General features: G+C 36.3%; 1 protein-coding gene across 7 annotated transcripts in view; it reads left to right on the top strand.

The window, feature by feature from the left end:
* LOC117175209 (uncharacterized protein CG43867) overlaps positions 1-12,643 on the top strand; it is a 629,535-nt gene that overhangs the window by 581,376 nt on the left and 35,516 nt on the right. For all 7 annotated transcript variants that reach the window (XM_033364853.1, XM_033364852.1, XM_033364851.1 and 4 more), the window contains one exon: positions 5,065-5,398. In XM_033364853.1, the coding sequence (XP_033220744.1) occupies positions 5,065-5,398 (334 nt within the window). The remainder of the gene's footprint in view (positions 1-5,064; positions 5,399-12,643) is intronic.

The following is a 12,643-nucleotide window of genomic DNA, read 5'->3' as shown; positions in this document are numbered from 1 at the left end:
TTTATTCAATAACTAGACAATATACTTAGTAAATAATTAAATGAAAGGTAAATCTTGAAATAATAAAAAAAGAGAAAAATCGCAGTCGTGGATGAATTTCTGCATTATAAACTTTTATTGAATTGCCAAACTAAATAATATCTAAAAGATAATAATACAATCTGTTATTTTAATTTGATCCTAAATTTGCAGCATTTAATAGATATGTTCTCAAAAAGCAAAATGCTCTTGATCTGCAGGGTTGTGTGAAAAATGTTTACGCTTGTTTAAAAGTAAATATTATATATGAAGTAACCACATTCATAAAATGAAGCTGATTAGGGTTATTCATGTATTCTGAAACCATGAGACATGCTATTTTGAGATTTGCTCAATTGATTCAACAATAAAGAGAACAACAATGCACTGAACGACTCTCTCTGAAAGATACCCGTCGTAATGCGTATTGGTCTCGTCATCTTTGGTTGTCCATGATAAAAATACTTGATTCTTGTTCTGGAAAGTATCATCGCACGACTGAGAAAGTCGATCATGCGTCAGCCGATTTTGAAAATCATTAAGGTAGCACTTGCTTGTAGTCAATATATGCCATGTGCAAGTTTCTTTGATGTTTACGAGGTTGGGCCATGGCCCATGGTCGAAATTCAAGTGGAATTTTAGTTTGTGGGTTTGTAGGCAACAAATTCGTAGTACCTTTGAGCATAAAACCTGGCATCAGATGTGGCTGTTCGATAGATGTAACTGTTCGATGATCTTCTGAAAACGCATTGTCAATGCAGACTGTACACTCTTAAGGTTCACAGCGTGGAGCTTTCCATTTACTTCGCTATTTAAAAACAGCTTAAACATCTGAATCCATGGTGTTAGTCAGCTCTATTTTAATATTATTGCTTGATGTTACTTTCCCTAGTTGGAACCACGTAGCCTCAAAATTGCATCTGTTCATTTTTCCCTAAACACCCTACCAGTAGTTAGTCATGTCTTCGAAATGAGGCATTTCGGCGTCTTGCTAGTTTTTTTGCTTTACACGCAGATTACGCTAGAACCTCCGTTTAAGACTGAAGGCCTCGATTCTGGTGACTTATTGCACTAATTTTCTTGTGACAAACGCACTCTAGAAGTCAGAATCTCAAGTCTCTGCCGTTGTCAATCGGCCCAATTTTCATCTTACTTTGCTGACGTCCATATTCAACCTGATTTTCATTGATGGATCTCATTCCTTTTCTGCGGCAAAGAATGCCTTCGTAGGCAATCTATATACATACATTGAGCGTTTTTGGTCCACTAGATTCTTTACGTTTTGCCCACTTTTTTCTATCAAAAATAAAAGTGTCTTATATCTTTGTTCATATGCTGCCATTTCAATCGCCTTCTTTTTGCTGAACCTCTGCTTCTGCCTCCAGTTTAATCAGGCCATCTGCCTCTGGAGGATGCGGTGGTACTGCATAGAGGTGGGGCGAGCAGTATGATACCTACTGCCTACTGCTAGTAGAGCCTCCTGTTTCACGAGTGAACAGTATAGTACTGCTCTACCGAAACCTACTGCTTAGGCCGTTTAACCAAACGGTACAACGACTACAATTTTGTCTGCCGGTATGACAATAGACCGGACCTCTAACCGACCAGATTAATCGGGAAAGTTTCGGTAAAAATCCGCCCGGTTTGACTCCTGACTCAGCAATGAAAATGCATATGTGCGCTGTCGTTCTATGGGTCTCTACCTGAGTACTTTTTTCGTTGTGTTTCACTTTCATAACTCTTTCACTGATTTACTGTAAAATAATATACATTCCATTTAGTTATTACTCATAATGGAATCCCTAAAACAAACATTCGTAGTAAGTATACAGTTTTAGATTATGCATATTTAACAGTTTTCAATCTATTCTCTTGTACTAAAGATAGATATTTAATAGAGCTTTCACGAACTTCAAGTTTCCGGGAGGTTAGTTCTAGTTCTACTTTCCTAATAGTTGTAAGGTTGTGACTGATTACAAACATCAGACGGCCTATTTTTCGATATTTGCTTATTTTCCTTTAATTTTAATTATATAGGAGTTACAATATTTTCTCCTAAATACATTGAGAGTCGATTCAGATGCTTATATCAGGTTAAGAAAAAAAAATCTTTAAACAAAAAAAAAAGCTTGAGAGTTAAGATACAAAAAAAAGTGTTCAGGTAGTATTTGCCGGATTTTCAGGCGGCAGTAAAAATCGGGCCAGAAGTACTGCCGCCGGATTAATCCGGCCACCGGAATAGTCGGGTGCCAAAGTGGCAGTACCATGTTCGGCAAGTGGGTATGACAGTAGGCCGAACCTTGCGCAGTAGCCGGATTCCCGAAAGTCCCAGCTCTAGTACTGCATCATCATCATGTTGAGCAAGTACATCAATTGCCGTGGCTTCAACGTGTGATGTGACTTCCTTTAACTGATGTTCATTGACGAAGTTTTTCCACGCTAAATAAACCTGTCGTTTAATCTACATTGTTCGATCTTCTGAGATGTGTAGATTGTTTCTGATTTCCTTTACCTTAACATTAAGATCTCCTACTTAACCTTGCTGTATGTGAGTATACTTTGCAGCATTCTTTTTCCTGACTTTTTATCCCTTCTAGTTTTTGGTTTCATGCTTTGAACTATCTTAATAGAGACGCATTAACCCTTTTTTCATAATAGTATCCCACTTGAGCCTCTTTAATGGTATTTCGGTTTAGGTCTTTGGTTTTGAAAAATGCTAATGCTAGAAAAAACATCCTCAGCAGGCACGCTTGATGTTCCACTATTTATCGTTTTCTCGCAGAATTTCGTGCTGGCCAACTGTTTAATTAATGAGATCTGACTATTTCGCCACTCACGATTACAACCGTCCGGCTCTAGGGGCGTCTAGACGATCCTCGGGAAGCGAAAAACGTTGAAAAACTTGTTAGGCCAAAGTTGAAATACATATCGATTATTTGGAACCCTAAAGCTAAGTATCCCTTTGAAATGATACATAAATGTCGAAAAAGATTTCTTAAGTTTCTCAACTTCAAAAAAGGGATGATTTTATCCCTCCAAGGTATGATTATCAGCTGGTTTGTCACAGATTTAATGAATGATTGTAAGAAACTAGGAGGAAAGCTGCAATGATTTTATTTTTATTTTAGATTCTAAAGGGACACGTCGACAGTAGCTATCTTTTATCCGAGATTCCAGTTGCAATATGTCAGTATAGTGCTAAGAAGAAAATACAATTTTATTTTCCTAGTTAAACCTCTTCAAGCTTTAAAGTATGTGGGGTCTTCAATGAACTGTACAAAGACAATGACGATACCCTTGATTTGTTTAACCAATCCTTGCAGTCTTTCCTATTTGAGGTCTGTCATTTGATGGCCATATCTAGGTAGGTCGCACTATTTAATCTTATATCAAATTCACTTGATAACAATTATAATAATTAGAATAACACTCGATCAATCTAGTAGCTCATAATTCATTTAGTTTTCCATGCGTTTCCCACTAAGTTAATTATATGTAATCTTGTAACTGATCTTTGGACTGTTGAATTTATTTTTAAAATAAATAAAAAATGAAATAACATGAAAAGCTTTAAACTTTCAAGATCGCTCATGGTGAAGCCGGTTGTCTTAATTCAATATTCCGGTTATAACTGTCGCAAATTCCCTATGCGGATTTCCCTATAATTCTCTCTTCTTTTAATTCTACATGGCTAGGGTATTTTTCGCAGCTGTAGCCGAAAATTCGATAATGAAGATGTTTCGTTTCTCGAAGTCAAAGAGAACTATAGCTGGCCTCGAGTGCGTAATACAAACAATTGTCGAGAATGTATAGTTCTAGTATATGCGGCACATTTCATTCTCGACAAACTAGATAGTATGTGTCCTAGATGCTCGTAGTATGCAACAGTATGCTGAAGTGAAAAAGACACTGTCTTGACGTGCTAAAATGAAACCCTGCGTGCCCGACTTCAATCCGGGACTTCAATATATAAGGGCCACGTTTACATCATCATTATTTTCAATAATTAATTTATATTATACAACTCCAAATTTTATTTCAGAAGATTCCAGATGTCACAAGTTTATAAGTACCTTGTACCATCAGTTTTTTTGGTGCGAAAGAAATATGTCACACTTTATCTATTTCTTCGTCATCTGCTGAAATTAAATGGTGTTAACTAGCTTAAGATAAGTGTTTATAGTCAAACACTCTCTGTTTTTCTACATCTGTCAGGGATCTCATTAAAAAATAACATGAAAATATCTGAAATTTGTACATAACCACTATTCTGTGTCATTCTGTACTGCCATGCAAACCAAGAAAGCCGTAACTACATTACTGATTAGTCACTTGATTTGCTATTTTTTTCTATGATATACTGGAAATGCGATTTGGGGAGCTAAATCTTATATGTAGTTACCACTCTATTGTTTCGAACGACACTATAGTTTCTCGGTAAAAAAAATTGTTAATGCTTTAGCTTTCACATTATAATTTATTGTGGGAATAATAAAGAAAACGTATGAAAGAATGTATTATGTGTGCTTCAAGGTGATAATTGATTAATTCATGAGTAACGAAGAGAAATTGAAGCTAAATTGTTTAAAATGAATAATTAGTCGCACTATTAGTTGGTAAGCCAAGATAAGGTGCTATACGTTTCTTCATAGTACATTTTGTTTTATTAAATACTCTAGATTAAAAATTAATTGTGTCATGTGAATATTCATCAGAATCGGTTCAACTGCAATAATTTGATTCATCGAATTATTCTTCAACCATTTTTATTTTAGAGATTTATGCAGATTTGGTTACCGCCACGCTAAACTCTCCATTCTAAGGTCAGCAGTCTATACTGTTTAATCTCGTTTTCTGTTTGCCACATAACGCTGCTACGTGTACGTGTCACTATGGGCCAGCTCAACACGAAGTTTGAGAGTTAAAACAACTAACCCCAGACTAGAGAGTATAGTAAGCAGTTACCGATTTATCCTACTATTTATCCAGAACACTTATTATGCCTATTCGAGATATAATTTCACATAACTGATTTTTTTCCACTAGAACTGAATGTGGAAAGTATGCGGCCTACTGTGAGAGAGCATTAGAGAGAACTTTACAAAATGGCGGAAGAGAAGTCAAACCGTCTAGGATGGAAGTTTTATCTATCTTATTGAAGAATCCCTTTCACCATTCTTTACCACATGCAATACCTGTTCACTTTTTAAATGGTACTTACCAGGTCGTAAGTTTCGACGGAAGTACTACCATAGAAGAATTTCTAACCACTCTTAATCTGGAAATCGGCTGCCGAGATGTTCACCAGTCTGGTTTTACTCTATTCAGTGATGACCCTATTGAAAAGGACCTGGAACACTTTATTGATCTTAAAGCTAAGGTGATTTTGATACTTTTCCCATTAATAATAAACAAATAATATTAAGAAACTGTTGATTTACACTCACTCGTAAAACTTGAAAGTAGTTCTGCCCTTTCGCATATTTTTGCTTAAAATTCAGTAATGACCTTTAAATTTCTAGAAAAAGACTTGCCGTGCACAAGCAAAATCGCTGTAAATTCCACGTCTAAAGCTTTACCAAACCTCAGTTTTGCCACATACAGCCTCTTTTTCAAAAAGAATTTCTATTCACATATAAACACCAGTGTAGGTGCTTAGTAAGGAGCATAGCGCAGTGGGGGGAAATGCACTTTTTCCGTTCCAAATATCCAGAACCTTCAATATTGGTCCGATTTTTTCTACTGAAAGTATTAAAAAACTGCAATTTGTACATACCAAATTTTTCCTGCTTCAATAAATGCTTAGAAATAAAAATAATTTGTTTATTATTGCACTTAATTGCCACAAACAAACTTTATAAACAAATTGGTAAAAAGTCTTATTATCGGTAGAAAATTTTTTCTTTTTGTTAAAAGTGCTTCAAATTAATGTAGGAATAATATTTAATCATCAAAATAATGAAAAAGTTAATAATAACCATTGATATAAACAATTATTATGGCAAAAAGTTTAAATTTCAGTTTCTTTCTATTAATAATTTTTTTTAATCACCAGACCGACATCAGGTATTTTCTAAATAATGAGTTCTTGATAATATTTCGTAAAATTTAACAATTAAAATTTTTATAAGTAAATTAGATAATCAAATAAAAAATGTTGGCTCTTTGGTGTTCTTTTCTACATTAAAATATATTCATTTTCTTTGTTTGTTCGTTTTTCTAATTCTGAGAGTTTGTGTTAATTACAGATGTAAGTACTATTTAATTTTAGACCATTGTAAAAAAATTTGTTATGTTTAATATTGGTCAAATGTATTGTTTTCTAATAAAACAAAATTGATATTTTTAAAGGTTTAAAAAGACGCAAAGCTCGCTAAGTCTTTCTGATAGGAAGGAAGTATCGTCATGCATGAATTAAATTTGACCTTCGAATGAAAATAAAAATATGAATGACATTATTCACATTATTCATATGCATACAAAAAAGAGAAATGCTGACATTTACCCAGCGTACGACAATTTGGAAAAAGCTAAAAAAGAATGCGATCCAAATTCGATTAAAGTAACGGGAAAGGGTTTAAAAATCGTATTCAAGTATTCAATAGATCGTACCCTATCTCGGATTTTCTAAGATAGAGATATTTCTATTCCATTTACTTTTACAAGAAAACCTCATACAGTAGAAGTCCGATAACTTGCCGTCCGATAAGTGTACACTCCCCTTAAAACGTCATCACACGTACGGCAGGCACACTCATTTTGGTTCTCCCACTACGTGTGCTATTTTGCTTATGATTTGCGCTTATGATTTACGCATGCGCGCACCTAATATCGTCCTAATAGAGGGGGCATCCGATAAGTCCGTAATTCCTGGAATTCCCCCCCCCCCTACAGCCCCGAAGTTGGAAAGTTATCGAACTTGTACTGTAACTTGAAGCTAATTTTGAAATACGGCTGCGACTGTTCATTAAGCCCAAGCACGTAAAAACAAAAGAAAGATGATCCAGATGTGGTGAATAATAATATCTTCACGGATTCAGTGGTACCGTTGCGATTTTACTTAAAAGATTCGGTAAATTTTGTAGTGTGGTAAAATCCTAATTTATCGTCAACACCATATTGTAGACTGATAATAATAATATGTGAATTCACCACAGAAACCCCAAAAGAAACAATTTCATTAATATTATATTTTCAGAAAGTAATCGATAAAATAAAGCCCACACTAATAAAAAACTATTTCGGTGCTTTTATAAATAACACTTGAAGAGATGAATGACTGAAAAATAGTCAAAGGCAAAGTTATAGATATCAAGTCATATATAAAGACTTGGAAACGAAGGCGACGATTCGAATTTGCAGAACTTTACATCAGAAGGCATGATTAGTAATGGATTATGTAACAGAAGTTTCAGGCATATCTAATGGTGATAATAACGTATGAAGGTTTTTTGCAGACCTTGAACTAACAGTGTAAATTACAGGGATAGACTTGATGTCCTCAAGTTGTGCATAGAGAGTTGTGCCTGGGTGAGATTTCTTAAAAGGTGACTGGGATATGGGCGACCTCTCAGAGTTTGCAGCTTATTCTGGGATGCAAGGCTCTTCTGGGATGGACCAACTCTTTTCCCTAGGTATTTATGGAAACAACATTAATAACACTAAACAGAGTTGTACTAAGAGCTATTCAAAACAATTGAACGTGCAGAGCTTCCGAAGATTGGTCGTACGACGATTTCAAATATACTAGCGTTCGGAAATCCAATCAAAACAGATTCAACGCGTTAATGTGACTCCACACTCGAAGCTGCGAGAAACACCCAATCTCTCGCACTTTTTGAATCAATTTCAGCGAAACTGTGCCGAGATATTCCGGAAAAGAAGTCATACAATCGAAGTGCCTATCTTACCGCATCCAGAACAAGCAGCCAACAAGGAAAGAAAGGCGACAATTAGACCAACCGCGGTCAGGTATCCAATAGATGAAGAGCGATGCTTTTGAACCAGGAGAAACATAAACATTCAGGTTTCTTTCAAGTCCAAAGTTTTGGCTGAACTATATGACGTGCTCTGTATAAATTGTTACTAAATTCCTTACCTCTAAACCATCAACTGTAGTGTTTATGATGTAGCATATTGTTGGCAGAATAGGATCTGTTAAAAGAAAACACCAAGAACATAAATAGATCGAAGGAGCTGTGTAATACCCTCATAATGCCTGAGGAGGACTGCTTACCTATCACTATCTAGGAGATAAAAAAAGTACTAAAAGACATAAAGAACTGCTTCGCTCACCTCGTATCTAAAGTCAAAAGAGCCTATTCCTGAATGGTTATTGGAAGGACACACAGTGCTCCTACCGAAGAGGGGCAATTTAGCGGAATAAGAATTACAGGCCAGTATTATGTCTGTTGGAAACCCATATTATTATGTTATGTCAAAAAAATCGTGTGGCAACTAACAACGTCACCATTCAGAGAGGTTCCTTTCAGGGTGATACCATGAGCCCTTTCCTTTTTCGCGTCACATTATTGCCACTATTTTTTGCGCTTCGCCATTCCAAAGTGTTTGCTCTGCGGCCAATCCGGATATCGAAAAAGCATAAGGTCACTCATGTGTTTCACATTGATGATTTTAAGATATGTGCTGGAAAAAGAACAAAGAAACCTAGCTATAAATATTGTTGAGAAATACACTAAGAAGATTACAATGGAGTTTAGGTTATAAAAATTTCCTAATGCTAATTCGAAGCGAGGAAAACTTAATCACACCCCCGAAGACCCTGATTTTGTTGCCAGAAGCACTATACGACACTCTGGCGCTTTAGAAACATACATATACCTAGGGATGCCACAGAGTCCACTCATGACCTATTTGACGGTCATAGGGTCTTGATACCTAAACGGGAGTCACGAACGGTAATTGAAATAGTTGACCACGAGGAGAGCGAACGCCAGTCACTTTTTGTCGGGACTTCGTCGAAAGATACGGTTTTGCGAATTTCGTCAAGGGGTCGGTTTCTCCCGTTGTAGATATTGTTACCAATTATCATAATCGTCGAACCATAGCGGAATATTGTTACCGAGGTTGAATTATTTGGAGCAAGAGTTAATGTTTGAAGTCTTTATGTACAAACTTTATATAAATGATGTATTTCTGGAATTGCTATTTTTTGTCGATTTAATTTTGGGTCTTCCCAATCTATCCTCTCCTTGTGTAGCCTCTGCTTTTAAATTCAGATTTATTTTCCTTGCTAATTGGGATACAATTATCTGACGCCCAACAGTTTGTTTTATCCGCGAATTATATCAATTTAATTAAATGTCTAGCCTTGGCAGCTATGATCCTAGCCGCGCCAAGTGAAGGAAGACATTTTGGAAAAGGGGCAGTATTAAATTTTCCATTTAATTGTCAAAAACTAAATCCAAAATTTATCTCTTAGTGTTAGTTCAACATGTCTGAACTCTAGTAAAGCATGACCAAAATTCCACTTAAGGTGTTGTAGTTATTTTGGGATTTCGCTATTTGCATCGACATTATTAATATCCGGATGTGGTTTCAGTGCATTCGGTACTTGATGTTCATTTTCCCATCACCTAAGACTTTAGACTTAATCAGGTCTTCATTGTTTATATCTTGAAAGGAGAGTCCATTAATAAGAAGCAATTGGTTTTGATCTACTAGATTCTGCTAATTTATTCTTGTGGCTAACTCTGGGGTTTTGAGTAAGAAGAGCCCATGATGTTCTCTCCTCACAATTTGCCCACTTTTATCTACCAAGAAATAAAGGTGCATGAGATCTCTGTTCATGTGGTATGTCTATTTTAATCGTCTCCCTGATTGTGGAACCACTGCTTCTGCCTCTGGTTGTATTAGGCCATCTACCTCTGGAATATGTAATGGTGCTGGCTCACCAATATAATTGCCGGTTTGTCATCATTTGATGCCGCTTCTTCTAACAGATGTTCATTGCCCAGGCTTTGTCCAATATGCCTGAGCAGAGTGCTCGCATCAGATCACTTGATTGCATTAGAAAAATGCGTCCGTGACTGATGATATATACCGGGACAGTCCCGTGCAAAATTATCAAATAAAAAAAATCCAACTCTAACCAAAAAATGCCTTCGACATGCTGGGCAGTATAAGCCTATGACAACATTTCAACTCAGAACTGTTTTTTCCGTGACTGATGATGTATACCGGGACAGTCCCGCGCAAAATGATCAAATAAAAAAATCCAACTCTAAACAAAAAATGCAAAAAAAATGCAGAGAAATTTAAGCAGTGTTATCACGACAAAGGTATTGCAAAGCTGGGACAAAGGATGAATCTACAAGGCCATTGAATGCTTTTTGTTCTAATCCTTTAAAATTTTCAATTATAATTCTTTGTGTAGTCTTATTTTACACTAAAAAATTTAAGTTTTCTACTAACTTACCAAACATTAGCTGACAAAGGTCTATCATCTCTTTATAATCGTCTCGTGGTAGATAAGACTTTTGTTTTTTTTTTAGAATGTTCTGAAGAAATTGTATGACGTTTTTCTATGTTCTTGTACTAAAGCTAAATTCATTAGAGAATCGGTTAAAGGTTTACATTTTTATTTAGTTCTTTTTGTCAACAAACTTTGAAATCTCATAAAAATAGGACTATTTGGGCCATTTTATGCTCCAAACAATTATATGAAAACGCCATCTACTATCAGTTCAGGGATGCGATGACAGTATGTAGAGTACAGAAACTTCCTGCCAACCAATTTTTCCAGAAGATACCATGCACAATTCATTACTCTCGTATTAGAAGCGGTGGTGCCAAAAAATATTCCAATGATGTCTTTAATAATTTCCCACATAATCAAAAGTAAGAATTTTATTAAATAAGTTTATTTGGTTTAAAGTGGATGATAAATCTTTTATAATCTTTTATCTTGTGTAAAATTCTTTTTTTCTGGACTGCATGTCTTATTTTCGGCTTCCTCTACAATCAATGTGTAAGTCGAAGAAGAATATAGTTTATACGAAGTACTTGCTTCTCGTCGCTGTTTAAGTATAATAGCTGTAATTGACGAACTCCGAAATACACCCTGCTCCTAATTTTGTACCAACAACATCATTGCAAAGGCTTTCAAACATAGTACTAAATTAACCTATAACGACTTCATCTCATCAGTCTCTTATTAGTCCGTATCTATGGCGAAAAACCGCGTTCACCCGAGAACAAAAAAAAAATAATTTGTTCTGGCGTTGGCATCGCGGTAGGGCTTGAGCTTTTCTCTCATGAATTTAAAGGCTATGTTGGCAGTGTAATGACTACTGGCAGGATTTTCCATACCAGACAAGTGAAGCACGAAGAGGACAGGAACTAAGAGGAGCACAAAAAAACCCACAATGGAGAAGTTCTCTAATCTATATCATCATTGGTCGCTTCCCGAGGATCGTCGGGGTGCCCCTGGAGCCACCACTGGGGCCTACAGTATGCGGAACGGTGATGATGCTGAGCTGGGAGATGGTCAGTTAGATCTCACTATTGAAACAGATAGCCAGCAATAATGTCTACGACAAACGGTAAGCAGTGGAACGTCGACTGTTCCTGCTAAGGATGCTTTGGCTAGCTTTAGTTAATCGTAGCCAACCGCCTCAACAGAAATAACGTGGGAGCGCATCAAATGGAATATCACAATGAATATGAAATTCGTGCATGTCTACTATCAAAGTGCGCAGTTTGAAAACAAAATCAAACAAGGATCCTATTTTAGGAAGAAATTCGCTGTCAAGTATCCTTATATAAAGATAGTTACACTAAGAGATCTTATCGATAAGGTGGAGGACAGCAGGACTAACCTACAAGTCTCAGAAGATCAAGCAATGTAGATTAATCAACAAGATTATTTCGCGTGGAAAAACGAGGGCAATGAACATCTGTTAGAAGAAGCGGCATCAAATGATGACAAACCGGCAATTTTTGTTCTTTCTCGACCTATTAGTGAACCAGCACCATTACATATTCCGGAGGTAGATGGCCTAATACAACCAGAGGCAGAAGCAGTGGTTCCACAATCAGGAAGGCGATTAAAATGGACATACCACATGAACAGAGATCTCATGCACCTTTATTTCTTGGTAGATAAAAGTGGGCAAATTGTGAGGAGAGAACATCATGGGCTCTTCTTACTTAAGACCCCAGAGTTAGCCACAAGAATAAATTAGCAGAATCTAGTAGATTAAAACCAATTGCTTCTAATTGATGGACTCTCCTTTTAAGATATAAACAATGAAGATCTGATTAAGGCTAAAGTCTTAGGTGATGGGAAAATGAACCTCAAGTACCGAATGCACTGAAACCACATCCGGATATTAATAATGTCGATGCAAACAGCGAAATCCCAGAATAACTACAACACCATTATTGGAATTTTGGTCATGCTTTACTAGAGTACAGACATGTTGAACTAACACTAAGAAATAAATTTTGGATTTAGTTTTTGACAATCAAATGGAAAATTTAATACTGCCCCTTTTCCAAAATGCCTTTCCTTCACTTGGCGCGGCGAAGGTCGTAGCTGCCAAGGCTAGACATTTAATTCAATTGATATAATTCGCGGATAAAACGAAGTGTTGAGCGCCAG

The sequence above is a fragment of the Belonocnema kinseyi genome, chromosome 6 (genome assembly GCF_010883055.1).
Source record: "Belonocnema kinseyi isolate 2016_QV_RU_SX_M_011 chromosome 6, B_treatae_v1, whole genome shotgun sequence".
In the NCBI taxonomy this organism is placed as follows: Eukaryota; Metazoa; Arthropoda; class Insecta; order Hymenoptera; family Cynipidae; genus Belonocnema; species Belonocnema kinseyi.
The sequence above is the reverse complement of the archived record's forward strand: the minus strand, read 5'-3'. Positions and strand labels throughout refer to the sequence as shown.